Here is a 23,351-nt window from a genome sequence, read left to right as displayed (position 1 = left end):
CACTATACCGCCCGATGCTCTGATGCGACCTGAGTGCTCACACTGTGCCTCCATAAAATGAAGGTTATAACAGAAAATCTGTCGCTCGCTCTCTCTGTCTTTCACTCACACAGACACACCACTACCATCAACTTTGCTAAATTGCTAATGAAAAACATGATCAGGCAGCTGTGATTGAGCAGCAGTGTAAATCCAACTATTTTCACGGTTGTTGTGGTCGTGATAATTTTGTGATGCCACATCGAAAAGGCTCGGATGAGCTTTCCAAAGTTCTACAAGTTGTGCCTCCATCGCTTGTGTCCAGATCACACACTGCACAGCCGTGCTGCGCCGTCTTTTTCACCAACGTTTACGTTTGCGCGTGAGCAGTGTGAGCGCCTGTGGTGACACCCTCACGAGCGATTGATGATCGGGAGCTGGTCGTGAGGTGTTAATCACTTCTCGTTACCCCACGTATACTACACGACGCACAATGAAGGCCAAAATCGGTCCGATCACTCAAAAATCGGCTCAAAATGGGCCAAAAATCGCACAGTGTGAGCCCAGCATTAGAGCAGCAATGTTTGTTCCCCTCAGAGAAAGGGAAGAATGGGAAAAGGAAAACACCTGGCTGGAAAACGTTAATATGGGCATGTGCAGTGAATATCAGCGCTATGTGGCCAGAAGTGTGATAATATAATTTATTTTGTGTAATAAACAACTGCAAGGATAGATGATTACAACAAATTGATGACTAATACATAAAAGTAATACATAGATGAATAATGATGATGAGTTATGATGCGTAATCATGGGAACAAGCGGGTTTACAAACAGGAGCAGCTGATTAGCATTAGAAAAGCTGAAATAATACCTCAACTGAAGCCAATTGTACTAAATGCACTAAATGTGCACTGTTACAAGAATGTTTTTCTTTCTATTGTTTTCTATTATTTTAAGTTAAGCAGGACAGAGTTCTTTTAAAGAAAGATTTACTTATATTCTCAAAAGTTAAGCATGACAGGCTTCTGTTTAAGAAAGAGACCTGTTTTACTGTGTTAATGTTGTCATTTTGAGCTAAAAATAAATGGCTAAATGATCATTTGTTTCACATGTGTTCATATCACAAAGAATAGAATATGCATCTACTTAAATCAACTTCAAGTCAAATGGTTAAAAAAATAATTTCACACACAAAAAAAGAGCTAGAAAATTCACCACACTGGGAAGGGTGAAGACAACTGGGTCGCCCGGCCCTGGCCACGAGGTGTCCCTTATTTATTTTTCAGGGAGTTGGCAACCCTATTTCCTTTGTACATATGACAATAAATGCTTTGAATTTTAAATCATAATGTAATTCTTAATAGACATTATTACAGATTATGTAAGAATATGTTGATTTTAAATTCCAGAAGTGTCTTTAAAACAAAAGTAATGATGGTCATGTCATTTCCCAACTCAAATTACACACACACACGATAAATTTCTTTTTCATTTCAGTGCTTATCAGTGAGGATCATGGTGGCAGACTGAACAGAAGTTGTCAAAAGGGAGCGTGCGCGATTCTTGTTTCTTTTCCTGATCTTGAATGAAGGCGTTATCCTTGATATAAAGTGTTACTGAATCAAGCTGAGCTGGAAGAGGAGGGTAGCACATCTGTATAAAACAACAGGTAGAATAAAAGAAGTGAGAGGGACAAATTTTAGCAAAAAATATACATTTTAAAATAAGGTCAAAGTAACTGAGTTTTGTACGAGAAAACAATATTTGCCTTTTAGTATGCAGGTTGTTTTGTAAGCATACTAATTTCACAAGTTCTGTGAAGTACCACGTAATGCAGGTGGGGGTCGAGGAGGTTTGAATGTGCTTCCTTGTGCTAAAGTATCCACAACCCAGCTGATGGCACTGGAGCAGTACTCGATCTGAAAAGAAGAACAAGAAGGTGTATCTGAGAAAAGAGTCAATGAGTCAAGACAACTTGAGAAAACCTATGAGAATATGTAATGCTTGTTTTTTGAGAAGTTTGTAAAACACTTTAGCTGACACACATGGAAAACTATTGCCTTTGTTCTTTGACAACAATTGTACTTTTTCCTTTTCTCAGTGAAAACTCACTCCACCATGCCTTCCTTTCGGCCTGTTATTTGGCAGATCTCACCTGTAGGCATTGGAGAAGCTGTTGTGACCTGTTTCCAAGCATGAAAGTGGCAAAACCTGGTCCCTGTGTGCCACTGGCAGTCAGTGTTTAGTTCCTAAATGGCTCTCCTCTCAAACATCATTGTTTTTGTTTTCTGCACTAAATGATATAATACACCATTTCTTTGTGTGTGCATTTATTTTTACAACTGATTGCACTAACTTGATTAGCTTAAGTTCTGCCTTTGCTTCTTTAATGTGACATTCTTCAATCCATAAAAGTACTTAGTACAGAATTACTTACAGTCACCTAAAATAACAACTTCACATAATCCAACCTAAAACTGACTTTTGGCTGTACAGTAGGTATTTTCCTACTTTCCTATTTTATTTTTAAACACCTCTTAATGTATTATGCCAACTGCCACCTGCTATGAAGTGCTTTAACCTTTATATAGAATAGTTTAACTCTGCAGACATGCTCTTTCACAGCAGCTCCACATATGTATCACGAATGACTCAAATGGTACAAAATGATAAGTTGGAGCTTCGGTTTTACCTGATTCTCCAGAGACCGTAGCCTGTGTTCGAAGTCTCTGCTTTCACTCAGATGTTTAAGCACACCATCTATCCTATATAAACAAAGATACATTTACTTCAGAATGATGGAGTCACACAGTAATAAATAATGCTGCTACAGTGGAGGATGAAGGTGCTCACTTGGCAGACATCCGTTTGAGCCTTTCTGAGTCGCTGCTTTTCTGGATCTTGATTCGAGCAGTCAGGAAGTCTTCCTTCTGAATCGTTTCCCACATTGATAATCGGTTCGCTGCCTTTTCTTCCAAGTCTAACACTGATAGTACAGACCAAGGGTTGAAATGATTACCTTTCAACTCATTTTTCATGCTTTCGTCACTGCTAAACTGAGTTCAGTGAGCAAGTAATCAAAGAACCTATTATTGTAACCTGGCACTGCCATTTTTAGTGAGCAACTGAGTGATAACAAGGCAGGCACTGTTTAAGAAAAAATCACACATAGCAAAATGTGCTGAATAAAATTTAGAAGATATCAAATTCAATCAGCTGTGGCTTTCTGACTCATTACTCATTAAACCTTTTACTTTAAAGTAATTAAGCAATAACTGTATTAAATGAATAACTTGATTTAATAGGAACCAAGTCTCCTGACTCCAATACTGACCAAAGTGGTGGATCTTTACAGAGGGCACTTTGCGAATAACTCTCCTAATAAAGATGTTGATGTGTGAGAGGATAATGAAAGGAGGAGCCAAAGAAGGACGGGAGTGGTACTCAGCAATCAGGTTGTAACGCTGGAACTTCCAGTAGGTGTCACTGTGTTCCTGCACTTTAGAGAAAGTGTAGCTGTGTGGATACAAGCAGATCAGAGCCACTGAGTCAAACCATTCAGTATGTGAACGCACCTTCAGATATAATAAAAGACTTGTTCTTTACCTAAACATGGCAATAAGCAGGTTGATGAGCAGGATGTTGGTGACCAGGAGATATACAACTAGCAGAATCACTACCAGCCAGTTACTCTCATGATTTCTACACGGCTCTTCACCGCTCTCAATCAAAGTCACATTGTGTGTACAAGTGATATCCCAGTCCTTGCCCACTGTCATAAATTGGAAAAATAAGAAATGGTTAAAATTACAATAACACTCAATTTCAAATTGCTGTGATGAAAGTAGGTTCCAGGAAACTGCAGCATTTTAAAACAGATTTCAGCTTATAACACAGATTTTCTTATTTTTATGCCAGTTGCACAAACACTTGTACCATCCATCTCTTCCACAGGGATCTGTCCAAAGATGTGCAAGTATGGCCTGTAGAAAACTCTCCGAAAAATGCGATTCAGGTTTGGATCATAGTTGTAGATCAGAGCCTGATTGGCAACTCCATACGCCATGACCCACACACCCAGGAAGAAGAGGAAGAAGAAGACATCCTTCATCTAAACAAGAGGAAATTGTGATCTTGTTTGCTTCATTATTTATTTATTCATATATATATATATATATATATATATATATATATATATATATATTATATATATATACACACACACACACGCACACATACATATATAAACATATTAAGTTTACAATTGGTATATTGCCAACTGATGGTAACTTTCTCACCATCTTTCCTACAATGATGATTTTTGGTCCCAGCTGTTTGTGAATGGCAAAAATGTGAATGAGGCGAAGGGTGAAGACCATGTAGTCCAAACACAGGACATCCCGTCCAAATTCATGTGACCAGTGGAACATCCTGAAACACAAGCACAGTAAAGCTGAATCAATGAGGTAGCAGCACCGCCAGGCCACAAACCTGTATATTAATCTGTAAAATTTGGTTTTTAAAGAAGAAACATTTTTATATTTAAGGGACTAAATGACCAGGGGTTAAGGAAATTATTTATGCCACACTACATCCATAAACACAAACCAAGCACAAGTCTTTTACAATTTTGCAATGAAAACACCTCATTCAAAAATATTATTGTTGAAAATGTTTTTCAATAATCTGTCTTTTTTTGTATTTCTTGTCCATACCTGCAGATTAGTCCTATAATGAACAGGCTGATGGCGGTGAGGTCACATTTATTCCACAGATCCTTAATGTAGAGTCTGAACCTTTGACGCCAAGTCATCGTCCCCACAAAAATTGACTAGAAGAAGAACACAAAAATTACAACAAACTAAACTATAAGCTGGTGGCATATATCCAAATACTGAAAATTACTCTCCATGTGCTGTTCAAAGAAAGGTGTATTTAATGTGGTAAGCAAAGAAGGAACATAATAAGGAAGGAAGAGATTCAACCAAAATGATTGACTGTTCATAATATGTACTATTATAAAGACTGGGTAAAAATTCAACAAGAATAAGATTTTTATTTATGTAATTATATTTAATCTTCACTATATTTCTTAAGTTATTTGAATACAGTAACAAATATTAAAATGTATTAATCTATTTTAATGTCCATTCTGAATTTAATGCTTGTGACACAGCTGCATATTAACCACTGTATTGCAATACGAATCTTCAGTTATATCGTCCTTCTTCTATGTGCAATTTAATAAAAAGTTCAGTTACTGGGTTCACTTTTTCCCTTTATATTTCTACAGCTACCAAACCTTTCTGGGAAATAAAGTTCTAGTAAGACATGTCTCTTCACTCACCTGTCTGATCTCCTCACAAACGATGGTGAATACCCAGAAGTACAACACACACTCAGCAACACCTGGACCTGAGGGTGGTGGGGGATCAAAATCCACCAACAGCACGTAGGCGAAAAGCAAAAGAAACAGGAAGTACATCAGGACGTTGCCCAGAAAAGAGGTGACCGGTGCAAACCAGAACTGACGCCAGCGTGACACTATGAATGGACGCTGTGGTGGTCGGTAAGGTACACCTGTATCAAAGATTATAAATGCAGATAGCAGGTGACTTAAATGACAGCATGTGGTGACAAGAATAATTTCTGATGTCAGACTTTCTTCTTGTAGTGAGTGACAACACTTATTCAAAGATGACTCTTTAAACAGGACTCACCTTTAATGGTACCACTCCTGTGATCTTTTGAGTCAAGGTCACTGGTGTAAGAACGAAAATAAAATTGATTTAATTGTTAGACTTTAGCTAATGCAAATCAATAAAATAAAAATAACAAACTGATGTTCTACAGATTAACACTGAAGAGTGCAAGTAGAAATATTACAGGTGCTTGATGTCATCCAAAGAGAAGACTGTGGTCCCATAGAGACTGTTAGTGTCCTGGTCTGGCCCATCATCGTTAGGAATTCCTTCCTCCTCTTCCAACTGATTATCTTGTTTTCTATGAGGTAAAATACGTAGCAAATGTTTAAAAAAGTATCAAAATACATTTACAAACCTTTAATCTGAAAAGAATAAGCCTTTAACCTGAAGGAGATCAGATTGGTGTAGCAGAGGATGGGGCAGAAGAAAGTGAGCAGGAGCCTCCAAACCTCTGTGTTCCTCTTCATATCACCCCACCAGATATGGGAGAGCAGAGACTGGAAGAAGACAGAAAATGAGTCCTTATCAATCAACAGCAGCTCACTGGCGCAACATGAAGGTAGGATGTGTTATTTCTGAAGAATCCTACCATTTTTACTTTGTATTAATTTTTTTTGTAATTTAAATTATTGTACTGTACATGAAAGGGATTGTGCATTACATAGTCTTATTTATAGGTAGTGTATATGTATTGATTGAACTGTATAATCAAAGCAGCTATATACTGAACTGACCTCACAGCCCATTGTTCATTCAGTGGGCTGGTTTCCGTTATTCCCCAAAAGTTGATTCTGTTCATCTGGACGTAGTGTTTTCAGTGGGAGAAACGTTTCCTCACTCATCCAAGTGACTTCTTCAGTCTCAGCTGACTGCAGGTTTCCCCAATCTTATAAACAGTACATTTGCATAATGACTGAAACCAGCCCATTCAGTTCCTTGATCATTAATATGCAAATTCTCATGACCATTGATCAACAACCACTGACCAAAACCCACTGATCAAAGCTCATTGATCAAAGGCCACTGATCAATGGCCATGAGTAGCATTCACAGAAAGTGGGTGAATGGCTGCAATCACAGCATTGTATGATGGCGAAAGATGTACCCTTAGCTGCTCAACTGTTCCGATACTCCTGACACATATGGGATCACTACAGGTTTTCGCTTAGTCAGCGGTTGTCCTTCTCCCCTGAATCGGCTGAAGCTTTCTTTAGGTGCTTTCCCAGCTCTGACAAAAGTCCAGCTGGAATAACCACATTTACTCAGGGCCTTCTTGATGTGATGTTCTTCTGCCTCTCTGGCCGCTGTGTCAGTGGGGATGGTGTTCGCTTTGTGTTGTAGTGTCCTAATGACACCCAGTTTATGCTCCAGTGGATGATGAGAGTCAAAGCTTAAATACCGATCTGTATGCGCAGGTTTATGGTACACATCAGCTTTTAGATGTCCCCCATTACTGGTGGAAATCTCACATTCTAAGAAGGCTAACCTGCCACTTTTCATATCCTCCCTGGTGAATTTGATGTGTTGGTCCACCGAGTTAATGTGATCTGTGAATTGTGGTACTTCCTGAGATCTGATTTTCACCCAGGTGTCATCCACATATCTGAATCAATGACTTGGTGGCATTCCAGGGTAGGATTAAGACACAGTTCCAAAAGCAAACACACTTGGTCGATGCTGAGAGTGGTCCTGTTGCTCAAGTTGGGGTCATCCTGCAATCTCTTATGAACTACCTCCAACACTTGACTGGAACACAAGTGAAAAGAGACGTAAAATCGTTCTAGACCATTGTTTCATCTGCCTCCATAATGACATCTCTCACCTTTTCAACAAAATCCAAAGTGTTCTGGATGTGGTGTTCAGAGCTGCCTACCAGCGGGTTGAGGATCGAAGCCAGAAACTTAGAGATGTTATAGGTGGCCAAGTTGATCATACAGACAATCGGCCTTAAAGGTGCACCCTGTTTATGTATCTTTGGTAAACCATACAGACTTGGTGCAGAGTCCCCTGGGTACAGCCTGTGGTATGAGGTCCGGTCAATAGAATTGTCTTGTTCTAACAGATTCAGGCAATCTATCCCCCTCTTCCTGTAACCACTTCCTGGGTCTCATTTCAGGGGCTCATAAGTATTTTCATCACTGAGCAGTGACAAACTTCTCTCATGATAGTCTTTCTGGTTTAGCAATACTGTGCTCCTACCCTTGTCTGCTGGAAGGATGAGACTGTTGTTGTCTTTACTAAGTGATGCGAGTGCCTTCCTCGTCTCCAAGCTGATGTTGGATGCTGGGGGCTTTGCATTGCTGAGACAGGCTGAAAACTTTCGTCCGTAGTTGCTCTGCTTCCACGTCTGCAATGTTGTTATTTCATATTGCTGTTTCTGTGGCTGTGATAACTTCAGTTATTGTTCAGATGTCTTGTTTATAAGGTTTGAGAAACCTGCAGTCAGCTGAGACTGAGGAAGTCACTTGGATGAGCGACAAAACGTTCCTCCCACTGAAAACGCTACGTCCAGATGAACAGAATCAGGTGTTCACGATTTCCTTACCTGGATGTGCACACGGGTACTTACAGACACACACCATTTGGGCTGCTGCTGCCTCTAAAAATATCTTACATTATCAATACTGTGTGCTGTTCAGTAACTTTGTCATTGTTATTTATGCATATGTTGGTTGTTGCTGTGGTTTCTCTGCTGTTTGGTTTTTTGTTGGTGCTTTTGTTTGTTTGTTTGCTTCTCCCCAAGTTCAATTTCTTTCTTTCTTTTCTTGTCCGGTCTTGTCCGTTATGTTTGTAGTAATCCAAAATAAAGAATATCCTAATTAAGCTCTAATAAAATATTACTATCAAGTGGGCAATTACAGCAAATGCTGGAATACTGTACTTGTGAAGTTTTATTTGGCAATTTTTGGCCTTCAGTGAACAATTCTGATTCTGCAATTCAGCTAAACTGCCATACAGGACAGGGGAAAAAAACATGAAAGAAAGAGGTTAAAAATCGAACACACCTGTACGCCATCATTACTGAAGAAAAGCCGAGCGTCAGCACTCACACCCATCTGAAGACAAGTGCTGCCACCCCAGACAGGAGACTTCCTAATTAGCAGGGTGAAGGATCGGCGTTCATCACTCCGATAGCAAGAGCTGAAAATATCTGAGGTAAAGTGGACACAAGACATGGCATTCAATTTTATTTATATAGTGCCAGTTTACAAGAATAGTCATGTAAAGGTGCTTTATGTCGTATAGTAAAGACCCTATATTAACACAAAGAAAACCCCAACTTGTAACTCCCTATGAGCAAGTACTCTGAAATCTTTAAGAAATGATGGGGCCAATTTTTTAAAGCTCTTGTATGTAAGTAGAAGGATTTAATTCTGGGTTTAACAGGGAGCCAATGAAGAGAACCTATGAGAGACATATGCACTCTTTTAGTATTCCTTTTCAGTACCCTCATTGCAGCATTTTGAATAAACTGAAGGGTTTTTATGGAGCTTTTAGGACAACCTGATAATAATTACAATAGTCCAACACAGAAGGAAATCAACCAATCAGTCAATCAATTTATTTATAGGCACTTTTAAAAAGCAACACAGGTTGACCAAAGTAAACCAAACACAGAAAGAACTAAACAAAAATCAGTCACAATTATAAGCTAGGGAGTAAATATACGTTTTCAAATGTCCTAACTTGAAGAGGCAGACTGTTCCAAAGGTTAGGAACACAAATCGCAAAGGCCCAGTCTCCTCTGTGTTTTAGCCTGCTTCTGCTATCAGCTGACTTTAGATTTCTGTTTGGAGTATTTTTAGTTAAAAGATCAGAGAGGTGCGAGGGAGCTAATCCATTTAGAGACTTAAAAACAACAAATAAAATCTTCAATTCATGAACATACTGTAAATGAGCCCAAGACTAGGAGAAATATGGTCACCTTTACATGTGCCTGTCAAGAGTAGAGAGTTGTAGTGAACAAGCTGAAGATGAGAGAGTAGAGCCTGGCTAATGCCAAAATAAAGACTGAGACTGTAGACAAGCCTGGATAAAATAAATGCGTTAATCACTCATGCATATTTGTTCAATACAAACATGCAATTAAAATTATATGCTGGTAAAAAATGTGCAATACATGCACAGTTGCCATTAGAAAAGCCAAAGCTGATCACTTTGTTATAGAGACTTCAAACAATCTCTAAAACCTCTTTACATTTATGAAAACAATGGCACAGCGCTTCCCCCATGCCCTTATAAACACTTGCATCATATTTATGAGAAGGCTGACATGCTTGGTTGTTTTAATGAACATTTTGTAATATCGGGCACACTGCTGAAGAAAGTAAATATTTCTTATGAGCATTCCTCAGCTGCATTCTCTGATAATTCTGTGGCCAGCCACTCCTTTACTTTAAGCATGGTGACAGCATCAGATGTGCTCAAAGACTTTAAACTTTTGGATACTAGAAAATCAGCAGGTCCAAACAATTTGGAGCCTTAATTTTTGAAGTTAGCTGTTGATTTTATCGCCCCATTAGTTACTTTTCTTGTTAACCTTTTTTGGATACAACTGAAATTCTAAAGGAATTTCTCTTGAGTTCTTGAGTTCTAGCAACCACAGAGACGAGTCCATTGTCAGAGAATATAAGAAGATCATTTATAACCTGCAATAATCCTGTTTCTGTTCAAAGATGATTAATAGAGAAGGGATAATCATATTTAACATCAAAGAATGAATTAATGGTGGGAAATATTTGAACACTCTTGTAGGAATGGGGTCTAATAAATGCTCAGCTGAAGTACAAATATATATCTGCAGTATTCAACATAGATGTACATAATTACATATGTGAAATGGTTATGAACCTTTATATTTTCTCAAATGGTTAAAATTAAATAATTTCAAATTTTATGTATTCATTAAAAATGTAAGGAATATTCAGCTCAAGAGACATGTGACTCTTTCAATCTGGCTACACTGTGGAAAAGAAAGCAGGAGTTGTTTTTATTTTCTTATGTTCATCACTTTATGGAGGGATTTTACAGAACATAAAACACTTTTTCCAGGCTAAATGAAGATCTTCAAAGTGTTTGAGATGCCATTTCCTCTCCAGCTCTCCAAGTTATCTGCTTTAAGCTACATATTTGAGACTTATATTAAAGAGTCAAACACTTCTCTCCCACACCTCTGTGAGAGTCAGGTTTAAGTAGCTGCTCTGTACTCTAGCATTGAAGAAGATGACATTAGAGGAACTATATCCTTAAACTTAGTTACAGCACATTCAGAAAGATATTTACTGTAATGAAATGTTTCGTTACTATTGTGTAAAGTGTTAGATAGGTTTTGCTACAATTGTGTTACATCAGCTGTTAAAAGGAAAATTCAAAGGACACTTCATGAAACTATTATGAAAGTAGATAACAAATATTTTCTCTTCTAATGTCTCACCATGTGCCAGGTTCTCAAACCTCTGGGCCAGCTCTTTCATGGAGAGTTTGGTTTCATTCTCTACCTCAAGTTTGGACAGTTCTCTGAGTATTTCACTGCCACCAAGAGCACTCAGGACTGCCTCACCTGCCTGGAAAGTAAAGCAAAGACACAGGTACAAAAAGTAAATTCATTGTATCTAATACTGTCTGCATTATTATCTCAGTTCGTTCTGTTGAAGTAGTCTAACTGGTACAGCACACACAGACAATCATTAACACATTTACCTGTTGCATGAAGTCTAAGTTGCAATTTACTTAAAGGGACTATATATATGCATTTTAGATTTATAGTTCTACTGCGATTTTTCACAAGATCTACTGCAAGCTGGAGTAGAACCTGCAGCATCTCGTGTACTAGTTCATGCCCAACTACGTAACATTTACAGAGGCTGCAGGCTTAAAAAAAGGATTATCATCACTAGCTGCTGACTCTGATCACAAAGTTGCAGTGTGTAAGAAAACATCTACTCAACAGTTGCTGCCATATTAATTTAAAAACTAAATGCTTAAATCTAGTGAGTTCAGAATTGAATTTGATTATTTTATAGTAATTATTTGCTTTTAGATTAAGATTTAACATTGTGATATGTCATATGTTATCATATGATTTACATTTAATATAATCAATGCTTAGATCATAAAATAATCATTAACAACACATTGTAATTAACGACACACATGTAACAAATAGCACTAGCTGCATCTCATTCTCACAAATGTCCAATATCGCTTAACTTCACCTAAAAACTACGGTTTCACTCAAATAACAAATTCAAATAATCTATTTATCCATTCATACACCAAGGACTCTGTCAGACATACTGTAAATCTGTATAAGATGATTTTTCAATTCCTTTTTTTCTTCTGTTAACTATGAAGTGATCGCCTCATAACCCTTTAGAAAAGCACAATTCCAGAACTATTAACACTGGAGACACCAGTTGTATCTTGACTGTGGCTTTTAAACCAGCTGAACACAAGTAGAACATTTTTTAAATTTGTCGCAGGGCTTTTACCATCTCCCAGAAGAAAATGGCCATCTCACTGTGGTTTTGCAATACCGCCCAGAGGAAAAGCGAAGCCCAGGGATCGGGGCAGGGCAGGTCCTGATACTTGCAATGTCCACGCAGAACCTTACTGGCACGCTTTGATGAATGAAGAAATAATACTTATTACCAGGTCAACCATGAAAAAGAGATCCTATAACCACAAGAACAGTGTGTTTATTCTGAAAGGTTCAGAGTACCCTCAGAGCTGTCCCTTTGGATGAAGTGAACTCTAATCTCAAAGTGTGATAGTAGAAAGGCTGGCAGACATCACCCATTAACAGCTCCAGGACCCTTGACACCTGAGGAAACCGTGGGTGGGACAATAAGCACAACAGTATCAGATGTTCTTCACATTCTTTATTAATCTATTTAAGCATAATTAATGAAAAAGGACAGAATCTCTTTGATTCCCAAACTTACCTCAAAAAGGGTGACCTCCTTCACTGGTCCATCCTGATTGTTATCTTTCAACAATCTTGTAGACGAATTCTGTTTTTCTGATGGTGAGTGACGCTCCACTATTGCCAGCCGCTCTGCTAGGCACTGTTGTAGTAGCTGATAGAGCAAGGTCCCATCTGGCACAGAGCGATAAAGGGTTTCCAGCCTGCCATAAGTTAGGTACTCCAGGATATTCAAGCCATTCTCAGTGAAAAGCCGAACAAACTGGGGCTTGTCATTGATCAGCGCATCTGTCATTGAGTCCTCCAAATCTTCATACTGTTTAATTGGAGGAAGAAGATCATATTTAAGACAGGTCAACATTTTTTATAATAATAATAATAATGGATTGGATTTATATAGCGCTTTTCAAGGCACCCAAAGCGCTTTACAATACCACTATTCATTCACTCTCACATTCATACACTGGTGGAGGCAGCTACAGTTGTAGCCACAGCTGCCCTGGGGCAGACTGACAGAAGCGAGGCTGCCATATCGCGCCATCGGCCCCTCTGGCCATCACCAGTAGGCAAGTAGGGTAAAGTGTCTTGCCCAAGGACACAACGACCAGGACAGAGAGCCCAGGGATCGAACCAGCGACCTTCCGGTTACAGATGCGATTCCCAACCCCCTGAGCCACGGTCGCCCAATATTGCCAAATATTCCTCCATAAATCAGATTTGTATGAATTCTTCTTTCAATGTGATGTCTTTTTCCCTCCTCACCTTCCACTGGATGTCTCCATTGAAGAGTTCAGTCTTGGCAATGTCAACCCTGTTCCACGTTACTGCTAGTTTCAGCTCATCAGTATAAGGGTTGGCATCAGCTGATAAATGTTGCTTACTTGCTGAAAAACATAAAGACAACACAAAAATCAAAATAAGGACTAAAAGTGCATGTTGCTGCTATGTTGTAAAATTACTATCTACTTATACATACCTCCCACGAGTGTTTTAAGCAGGACTGTGTCAAAGTCATTTGGACTCTCGTGCTCTCCTTGGTAGACTGTAATCAAATGTCTGTTCTGGTAAATGTTCAAAGCCTGGAGACAGAAGATAGGAAAAGGGAACAGGAATGACAGAGACATGATCACAAATTATTATTTTTTTTAGAAAAAGATTAAATTGCACAGCCTGTGTGTTCTGATTAGGCAGGATAAATTCCTAGTATGACAGATAAGCTAATCAACACACACTCTAATACTATCATACTCTGAATTTAGTTTAAAAACAAGCTCAAAGCTTGCCAAATCTGAGTTTCCTGTTTGAGTTTAGTGTGCACGTGAGCAGGGAAACAATATTGTCAGCTGTTCACGTACATGAAACTCAGATTTCAGTCTCAGAGTTTATTGCTAAAATCAGAGAAAGAATACTTAACTAAAGGCGGCACTTTTATTGCCTGGAGAAACAAACTAAAAACAAAACAAATGTATACTAAAGAAACCAACAAAACATGAACTAGAACTAAGAAACTCCTGGTCATTAGTGGCTTGACCTGAGGACATGGAACTACACACGACCCACAGCAACGTAGAGGTTGCGACAACAAACAGGGGAAGACTTAAATACACGGGCAGGGTAATGAGAGGCTGGGGAACAGGTAAAAACACAGGTGGGACTAACCAGACAAAACAAGACAAAGGGAAGCAAAACTGAACACACTAACACAGGACACGACACTGTCAAAGTGAAATATGATGTATGATGTATGGCAGCCTTGACACTGAGACATGACTGACGGGATATGAAACGTGGAACACAGGGAGGACACCGTGACTGAAACTAGAAGCTAAAAGCAACAAACATAACATGAACAGAAAATAACAATAATCAAGGAGTACAAATCAAACACAAAACCAAGTGCCGTGATAGGAACAGGGTGTCGACACCTGATAGGTCAACAACGTGCCACACAGCTAATGTTGACTCATCTCAGCTAAGGCAAATTTTTACAGCTTTATTTTATTACTCACATTTTCCCCTCTGAGTGTGAAGGAAAGGTAGAACCAGAAAATTCAACTTAAAGAAACATTTAAAAAGCAAATTAATAATAATCAATGTCCTCCACCTGTCCAGTTTCCTGAAATTTTATTAAGGGCACACTGCACACCATGCTAAGAAATGACTGTGACTGAGTGTCCACCATGTTTTATTAGTCACTAACATTCTCCGTTTGGCCAAAGGGTGGGGAAGAGTGGCGCAGGTTTCTGGGCTTCAGTCCAAAGCAATTTCTGTTGTCTTAACTAGACAAAGGATCTAATGGCTCCGGGGCAGAGGCTCACAAGAGGTCGACCGAATATCTTAAAGTCTGCGCCCCCCCTCTGCATAACACAGCAGACAACGCATCATTTTCCTGTTCACCCCCATCAGTTTGTTCTTCTCCTTATGTGCTATTACAAGCTGCTCTGTAGGCCCTGAAAGTCAAGGCTGACCTGACCTTTCTATGATTTTTCTATGATTTCTGTGACTAACAATTCATGTACAGTCATCAAAACTCTACAGGTATCACAGATAAGCTTTTGATATCCCACAAGTAAAGTTCACTGAACAGAAAGTTAAATGTTGATTGATGATGGTTGATATGCTTTCAAAATAGTTAGAAGTTTTTCCTTCCAGTAAAGGAGATACAGGTGCAGTAGCCAGAGTACTGCTGGAAGAATTCATCCCACGGTTGGAAACTCCAGACTGAGACTGGCTGCTGATCAGAAATCTTCAGAGACCCAGCAGGAAGCAGGGACCAGTCCATGCACAGTTGACAACCCAGACTAGGGGTTAGGGTTAGGGATTTTGGGATGGGATTTTAATTAAGGGATTCTACTTGACCTGAAACATGCTTTGAGCATCCAAAGAACTTTTACATTTAGAGCTAAATGTGATTGATTGTTTTGTTTTCCACAATGCCATCACTGATGTGGGGATAGTAAATGATCATTGTAAAGGCCTTTGGGATGTTTTAAACTGTTTTAAACAAACTGATTACCTTACAACAGTAAAGATCACAAAGCACTGTATAGAAAGAAAATGCTGATCTATCACTCTGCTGTAAAATTTAGATCAGTAGTGTTTGATGTATGGTGGCTGTGTGGAAACACGTGGCTACGTTGGAGTTTTATCCCAGACTTTGAAAGGTACTAATAACAAAGTTAGATGTTCTGTTGTATCCATTTGTCCACAGGTTCAGTCATATCCACTGTCCCTGATGGCAAACATCTGGACATGGTAAAATAGAACGGCACAAAGGAGTGTGTGCGATGTTTGGTGATGCGTGTGCACCTTCATCCCTAGCAATACCACTGATAATGGTTCTTTTACAGAAACAGTTACTGAACTGGAAACATTGGCGGATGGATTTAATGATCAGATTTGATAAACACGCCTCACACTGAATGGCTTCCTTATCTTAAATCTTTTTTCCTTTGTATAATTACTAATAGTGAAGGTCAATATGACCTGGAGTAGCCTGCTCAACTATGTTATCTGCTGACTGTATGAGGCCAGCATCGGAGAAAGATAGTGGCAGCAACAGCGCGGATGAGAAAAAAACAGTTGCAACTGCAGACTTTATTAAGTCATGTTTCTAAAACACATTGAACACAAATGCATTCATTTATTGTAAACAGTACTTTTTAAGGCTATTAGATTTTGCTTTTGGGCTAGTGCTGATTGATCAGTTGCATTGATAAGCTTGCATATATGATTTGGTTCTATAAAAACAACTTTCACAGCTTGTGAGTGAATTAACTTTTTGTCACTGTGGTGAAACAAATAGCAGCCTGAAGTTTCAACAATTTGTAACAAACTGAGAAAGTAATTTATAAATTACTACACTAAAACATATAATGTGAATAAACTTGGAATTGTGATCCCGACACACTGACAGTAAGATCAAGCTAAACACTTAGATTTAGTTCTGAATATCAGTGCTAAAATACACCACAGTCTAGTCTGTAGTTGATAAATATGCAGAGACAGAAAGTGTTTCCTCCAGCTCATCTGTAGAGTAAATGCAGTGCATCTGTTCTCAGCACTCACCTGCTCAACTAATTTGTCGGTCTGTGCCTCTGAAGGAAAATGCTTCTTAAACCGTTCTGCCACTCTGTCTTTGAGATCCACATTGGGAGCTTTAAGAGCCTCACTGTTGCCTTCACCAGAGGACGGCACAGCTGGAGCTGAAGACCGGTTCTCCAAGATATCACTCAGGAAATCAGCCAAGCCTCCTGAGCCAGCCAGAACCAGCCAGGGGATGCAGCTTTTTAAAGAGAGATCCATTCTCTGACAGACATGACAAAAACCATGAAAGAAACATTCACACAATTTAAATAGTAAGTCACAATTAATGTTGTGATAATGAGCAGACTTTACCTTCAGCATGTCTGTTTCCCCTGATATCAGCATACAAAGGACAGGGATTTCAATGCTGCCACTTCCTTTAAAAAGATACAACAATTTTTAGCATCTTCCAATCTTGATCAAATGTTTTTGTTAAATTAAGCACAAATAACTCTCAATTAACTTTAGCTAAAAACAAAAATGAGTGGAAAATATCGGGCTGAAAATATCAGTATTCAGATAAAACTTCGCTTAAGCTCCCTCATAATCCGTAATATAATATTTTACTTTAAAGTTTATGGTACCATCTCTGACCCCATATGCCTGTGCGCTGATGGGAAATGTATTCCTCCAGTCTGGCTCTGAACTCTGTTTCTCCTCCTCTGCGGCCCACACTCCCATCGTCCACCAGCAGAAAGGCCTGGTAGTTGTTGTCCAGGGGGCAGGAGTTCTGCGATGCGTTTGGGGCATTGTACTTTGCAGGAAAGCTCCCCTGCAGAAGCAGAAAACCGGGTATACTAGTGTTTCTTTACTTATATGTGTTTCAATAGAAGATGCAAATACAGTCTTGTCCCAAGACTATGGAAATGAAGCATGGTAAGCATGGATTTACCTTACTTTGAGCACTAAAATCCACACAATCTTAGTCATTTAAAATTGGGACACATAAAAGGCTGTTTGTATTAACTCATTCACTGCCATTGACGTCTATAGACGTCAATTGAAAAACTTACGTTGACTGCCATTGACGTCTATAGACGTCAATTACGTTTTTCAATGGGAGGGGCTAGAATACAACCTCGGGCAGCTTGTCAGTGAATATCAGACTGCTTGAAATGTATTTTTCACAAAAAGCTCGTTTTCTCCCTTTTTTTGGTCAAAACAGGCATTTTTGGTGGAACCCATCTCTCTTCTACAGCTGATTACTAAAGAATGGAAAATGGTAGAAACAAACTTTTTTTTTTTTGGATGAAAGAAGAGAGTCTGTTCTTCATTTTGGTAGGTTCAGCGTTTATATGATCATAACACACAGTTTTCTGTGGCTCTTCAAAAATGAGTACAAATGCTCAAAAACCCTGGCAGTGGGGAGTTACCTGATTTGAAAATGGCTGGCAGTGAATGAGTTAATTATAAGCAACTAAAACAAAAAAACACAATTAAAAAGACAAATATAAATCAAATTTTTAAGTGAGCTTTTTGGACAATAAAGGTGAACATGATATATTTTAATGCTTTGAAAAATGTTTAAATGTGTAATGTCTGTACTACCTGAGGTTTGACCAGCTGCTCTCGCTTTTCCACGAGGCCCCACGGAGCAATGCCCAACGCTACCACCTTGTTGAGGGACACTGAAGATGCTGCAGCTGCATGATCTCTCACCGCCTGTCCAACACACCTGCCAACATCTTCGTGCAGGCCTGTAGTTAGGATCCATGCACCTGGGGGAAACAGATAAATGGTAAATGGCCTGGTTCAACCTGTATACTACGTAGATTACTGTGACATGTCACTAAATGTTTCCCCATTTGTGGAAAAAGTTGGAATGCAGTGTAAAATGTAAAAGTGAAAATCACAATTGGTGCAGAAAAATTAAGGCCAGGGTCCAGGGAGTAACATAGTATGCTTTATTAGACCTTATAATCCACTGAGCAATCATTACTGCTTCCATCTTGGTGTCTTGAGTGCTAGGGGAGGAAACTACTTTATTGGGAACATCAGGTAGGCACTATTTGTCTTAAGTGTATTTCATTTTATGCCCACAACATCTCCAACAACAACACCTGACATGCCAGGTGTGTTCCAGGAGGCATAGCGTCTTCTGGCCTCAAGATGGGGTCTGGCCAGAGATAAGCTGTTATTATCTCTGTTGGAAGGAGCAGTTTGTGATCAAGGTCTACCTGCACGTCCAGGGTCAAGGAGGGTTGTGCATACTCTTGCTGATAACGTCACCAGACATTCTCCTGCTCGCACAACGGAAATTATGTTTGGCAGTTCAGACATTGGATGAGTGAGTGCATTGCTGGCAGTTCCAGCCTCCAGGTGTAAAGGCCTGGAGATAGGCTGGTGTAGCAGCTGATAAAGGAGATGCCTCAGAATTGCCGGAGTTTGGAAGAGAGCACACATAGGACCTTCTCTTCCCTACTGATGTTTTGGTTTGTTGAATGGACATCATAGCTGGCTCTGAGTCTGCTTCCTTCCATTTCCCAGATATCCTTCCAGGTGAGCTTACTGTGTTCCAGGTTAGCCTGTTGGAATGTGAGTTTGCTTCTGTGGATCCTTTTACTTTGTATTGGTGTCGGACCTGCTCAATTACCAGCTTTCTTCTCTGGTGTATGAAGCCTTGTGCCACATTGGTCAACTTGTGCCATATCCATGTTTTGATTTTTCCTGTAGAGGTAACTGAAAACTATAGCTCTACACCGAGAAAAGATTTTGCTTGCTGCATGGCCTCTGATGGAGTCCTTTTCCTTCCAGTGGCCAGTTCAGGAGCAGATGCTCAGATTGCTGCATTTAAGCCGTACCCAGGCTCATGTTTAGCTTCGTTTTGATGCACTTGTACTTTTCAGTGAGGCTGGGTAAAATTGAGTACAATTGCTACTTTAATGCACTATCGCAATTTTATGTGACTGCATTAAGACAACTTGTATATCTTGATGCATGCTCAATTATCCAGGTAAGGAAGCGTTTTCGAAGCTCAAAATGCTACATCCAGATGAACAGAATCTGCTTTTTGGGGCATCTTTTTAAAAATCAGTTTTAAAATCTAGAAACTAAGTTCAGGTAAGGCATGTGTTGAGAGTATTTTAGACATTTTTTATGGCATAAGGACCTGTGTTGAAAATATGATGGCATCTGCTAACCAACAATAAAATATTTCAGCAAACAGCTCACAGAAATTCCAATCATACTGTTAACATCATAGATCAGTTTGTAATGCATAAAGTTTTACCTGTGCTTTGTGACGCTTTCACCAGTCCCTGTCTGAGGACCTCCCGTACCCAGGTCTTTATCTGTGTCCTGCTATTTCCACCCACAACAGAAACAACCAGGTTGGGTAGAGGAAGACCCCAGTGGGTTGTCAATATGTTGTACACCACCGAAGGCTCAGTGCTCCATGACAGGCGCAGGAACTAAGTTTACAGATTTGATGAATTAAAGGAAACAAGCACATGTCAACAATGCCCAAAGACTTGTAAATTAATGAACTGTGATCTAGTATTAAAGCTAAAATGATGCCTCAGTTGTTTGAACCTTTAATTTGTAATTAAAACTTAGAAAATAAAAATGACACTCGAAAGAGTGACCCAAAAGAGCCCAGAATCATTTTTACTGTCTGGCAAACTATAGGAAAGTCGATGTTTAAAAAAAAAAGGGGTGTAAAGTGGCAGTGATACCTGTGTCAACATTGAGTTCTTATGGGTTTTAATCTTGTCACTTTATCAGGAAAACTACTGGCTACCAGAGCTCCGGATTTATCTTGATTTTTATTTAACCCACCTTTACAAGAATTTTCCTTTAATAACGTGCTCACATTTTCAAAAACTGTAGAGATAAAGCGTTATGGGACAAAATGAAAAAAAAAACCCACATAGCTGTGCCTCTTGCTGGCTCCTGCAAACTGCACCTCTCCAAAGGCATCAGTTGGTTGTTCAGAGGAGTGCTGCACACTTTTCCACTGGTTCACGATGGCTGTGCTGAAATAATCTCCAACAGCCACAGAGGCATGGTCATCTCTCGCAGCCCCGCACTGACACAATGCACCATTACTGAGAGAGGTGGAAGCATAAAACGTCACCAAGAAAACTTAAAATACAGACATGTCACTATCAAAAGGCAGAGGTCACAGTACCTGAAGGAATCTTCTACAAAGGTGCTGCACACTCGTTTCTTGATGATTTTGGGGAAGCAACTCTGAAAGGATTTTTAAATGTTGTTAAATAGTGACGAACATCTACATATTTCTTAGTTTAACATAGTTTAACAGTGAGTCTGTGTATGCACATATTCTGTAGTAGAACAACACAACCCACAAGCCAAAAAACATGTTTTTCTATTAAGCTTTTGAATTAGCCTTGGTCTTTACGTCTACTGATTGCTGTCTTTAACAATCTCAATGTTTTTCTTCCCTTACTTGAACAATTATTTTTCCCAAATATGTGTTGATCATAATTATTTGTAGTGCATATATTTCTTTCTGTGATAAGTAGCATTTTTTCAGTGTTCAGGCTGCAAAAATAGCAGGTGTCAGTGTGGAGACGAGTGTGAGAAATCTTTTTAAACCTTAATACAACTATAGCACAGTTGCTTTGAAAGCTTCATTGTTTCACAAAAGCTTTGCTTTACTCATCGCTAATGTGAACGCATCACCTCAGCAGCTAAATGGAATTGAATGCAGCCATCATCAACGTTATTAGTAAACATGATGAAGTGCTTAACTACATGCTTATGTTTAGGATGCTGTATGTAGACTAGTAGACATAAGTGTGCTTTCCATTTTTTTCTGTTAAGTAACAGTCAGTGAACTGCTATAGAAATGTTGCACTGAACCTGTTTCTACTTATTAAAGCTTGTTTTACGGCCAACCAGTTAGACAAGTTTTGTATCAACAAATTGCAGCTGAAATAGTAGATGTTAGTTCACCGGCACGTTTGCAAAGCTTGTTGTGCGTAGTTTTCCAAGAAGTTTGTGGATGGCTCACATTCACTGTTACTTGGAACTTTATTGTGAGGATTTTTTTCAAGTATAGCTTGCACTTTTTAAAAAAAAATCTTTAAATGTGGGGTTTTTTTGTTGGTTCTTTACTTTGTCTTTTGTTTTGTTTTCTTTTGGCCGACATGCCACCATGATATCGTAACAGCAGCTGAAAGATTTTAGTGAAAGCTGACTTACCTGGCTCTTCTCAGTCTGGCAGATAATGTCTGTGTTGTTATCTCTACCGGCTTCTTCTATTCTCCCTCCTTCTACGTTTGCTCCAGTGTCATTCATGCTTCCCTTTCAGTCGAGCTCAGTGAGAAATGTGTGCAGAAGAACTAAAAGTGACTTTTTCTGACCATACTTCACCTTGTGGCTTACTGCTGAAACCCTATTCCCTGCCACTAACGTCTCTCAGTGTCCACAATAAAAGTAGGTGCAGCCAGCACTAAGGTATGGGTGTGGTTTCACAGAGGCAAACAGTTCCTCTAAAGTCTGAAAACAGGAAAAGCCAGTCAAAACCACAAACTACTCAGACACAGAGTCTGAGCTGGTGTAGTGTTTATTCCAATCCTTCTTCATCACCTTACCTGGTCACTGGCATCTCACGTGAGGAAACTGAACACCCTCAATGACACATTTAGACACCACTGTAGCAGACTGACAGCTCAGCAAACTTAGGTTCTCTAATTGTTATTAGAAACTAAAAATATCACACATTTGCAACAGAGACTGTTAGTTATGCGTCTCTGTGGTGCTCATTCCCACAAGAAGTAAAAGCCAGAGATTTGCCTGCAATAATCATGCAAAGGCAAATATATTTGTTTTTAAAGGCCAATTTCAGTCAGAAAATTATTACTAGAATTATTATTCAGCTGAAAGTTAGCCCAATATGTGCATGGATTCCACTTGCTTAAGCATAACTTCATAAAGACGAAGTTATGCTCTTCTATAAGAGGCTCCTCTGTTCTTCACTTGTTGCCTGTATTAATGGCACCTGTTTGAACTCGTTTGTCCACAATCTCAAACAGTCACACTCCAAACTCCACTATGGCCAAGACTAAAGAACTGTCAAAGGACACCAGAAACAAAATTGTAGACTTGCACCAGTCAGGGAAGAAGAATCTGCAATAAGTAAGCAGCTTGGTGTGAAGAAATCAACTGTGGGAGCAATTATTAGAAAATGAAAGTCATACTGATAATCCCTCTTGATCTAGGGCTCCATGCAGGATCTCATCACATGGGGTCAAAATGATCACAAGAACGATGAGCAAAAAGCCCAGAACCACACGGGGGGAACTAATGAATGACCTGCAGAGAGCTGAGACCAAAGTAGCAAAGGCTACCATCAGTAACACACCACGCCACCAGGGACTCAAATCCTGCAGTGCCAGATGTGTTCCCCTGCCAGTGCATGTCCAGACCCGTCTGAAGTTTGCTAGAGAGCATTTGAATGATCCAGAAGAGGATTGGGAGAATGTCGTATGATCAGATGAAACCAAAATAGAACTTTTTGATAAAAACTCTACTTGTTGTTTTTGGAGGAGAAAGAATGCTGAGTGGCATCCAAAGAACACAATACCTATTGTGATGCATGCGGGTGGAAACGTCATGCTTTGCGGCTGTTTTTCTGCAAAGGGACCAGGACGACTGATCTGTGTAAAGCAAAGAATGAATGGGGC

The 23,351-nt window shown here is 39.4% G+C and overlaps 2 protein-coding genes across 3 annotated transcripts in view; one reads left to right on the top strand and one right to left on the bottom strand.

The window, feature by feature from the left end:
• Positions 1-23,351, top strand: part of LOC146626563 (receptor-type tyrosine-protein phosphatase H-like) — a 447,591-nt gene that overhangs the window by 276,356 nt on the left and 147,884 nt on the right. The window lies entirely within an intron of this gene.
• LOC146626577 (transient receptor potential cation channel subfamily M member 4-like) lies at positions 1,604-21,963 on the bottom strand. Of its 2 annotated transcripts, XM_085361338.1 has the most exons (28): positions 21,868-21,963; positions 20,828-20,889; positions 20,567-20,744; positions 19,928-20,108; positions 18,247-18,416; positions 17,293-17,470; positions 17,011-17,075; positions 16,681-16,920; positions 13,589-13,691; positions 13,375-13,496; positions 12,632-12,928; positions 12,409-12,510; positions 12,179-12,307; positions 11,122-11,251; positions 8,693-8,838; positions 6,072-6,184; positions 5,869-5,985; positions 5,703-5,743; positions 5,330-5,562; positions 4,698-4,813; positions 4,281-4,413; positions 3,919-4,093; positions 3,589-3,754; positions 3,317-3,498; positions 2,836-2,968; positions 2,675-2,747; positions 1,808-1,901; positions 1,604-1,635 (listed from the first exon to the last, which is right to left on the bottom strand). In XM_085361338.1, the coding sequence occupies exons 1-28, from the start codon at positions 21,961-21,963 to the stop codon at positions 1,604-1,606; spliced, it is 3,807 nt and encodes a 1,268-aa protein (XP_085217464.1). The 2 variants fall into 2 exon arrangements, with proteins under 2 accessions (XP_085217464.1, XP_085217463.1); XM_085361337.1 differs by lacking the exon at positions 1,604-1,635 and having other exon boundaries at positions 1,788-1,895.

Source organism: Diplotaxodon limnothrissa, linkage group LG8, assembly GCF_057381915.1.
Source record: "Diplotaxodon limnothrissa isolate DT_005_m linkage group LG8, D_limnothrissa_male_GT1.1, whole genome shotgun sequence".
NCBI lineage: Eukaryota > Metazoa > Chordata > Actinopteri > Cichliformes > Cichlidae > Diplotaxodon > Diplotaxodon limnothrissa.
Note: the sequence above shows the minus strand (reverse complement) of the source record. Positions and strands in the feature narration are given on the sequence as shown.

Bases quoted from the DNA above. Each gene is read 5' to 3' on its own strand.
- LOC146626577 (XM_085361338.1), bottom strand. From the start codon at position 21,963: ATGAATGACACTGGAGCAAACGTAGAAGGAGGGAGAATAGAAGAAGCC. The intron at 12,308-12,408 runs GTACTCTGAACC...CATTCATCAAAG, and splicing joins CCAAAGGGACAGCTCTGAGG to CGTGCCAGTAAGGTTCTGCG. The intron at 11,252-12,178 runs GTAAAAGCCCTG...TTTACTTTCCAG, and splicing joins CCATTTTCTTCTGGGAGATG to GCAGGTGAGGCAGTCCTGAG.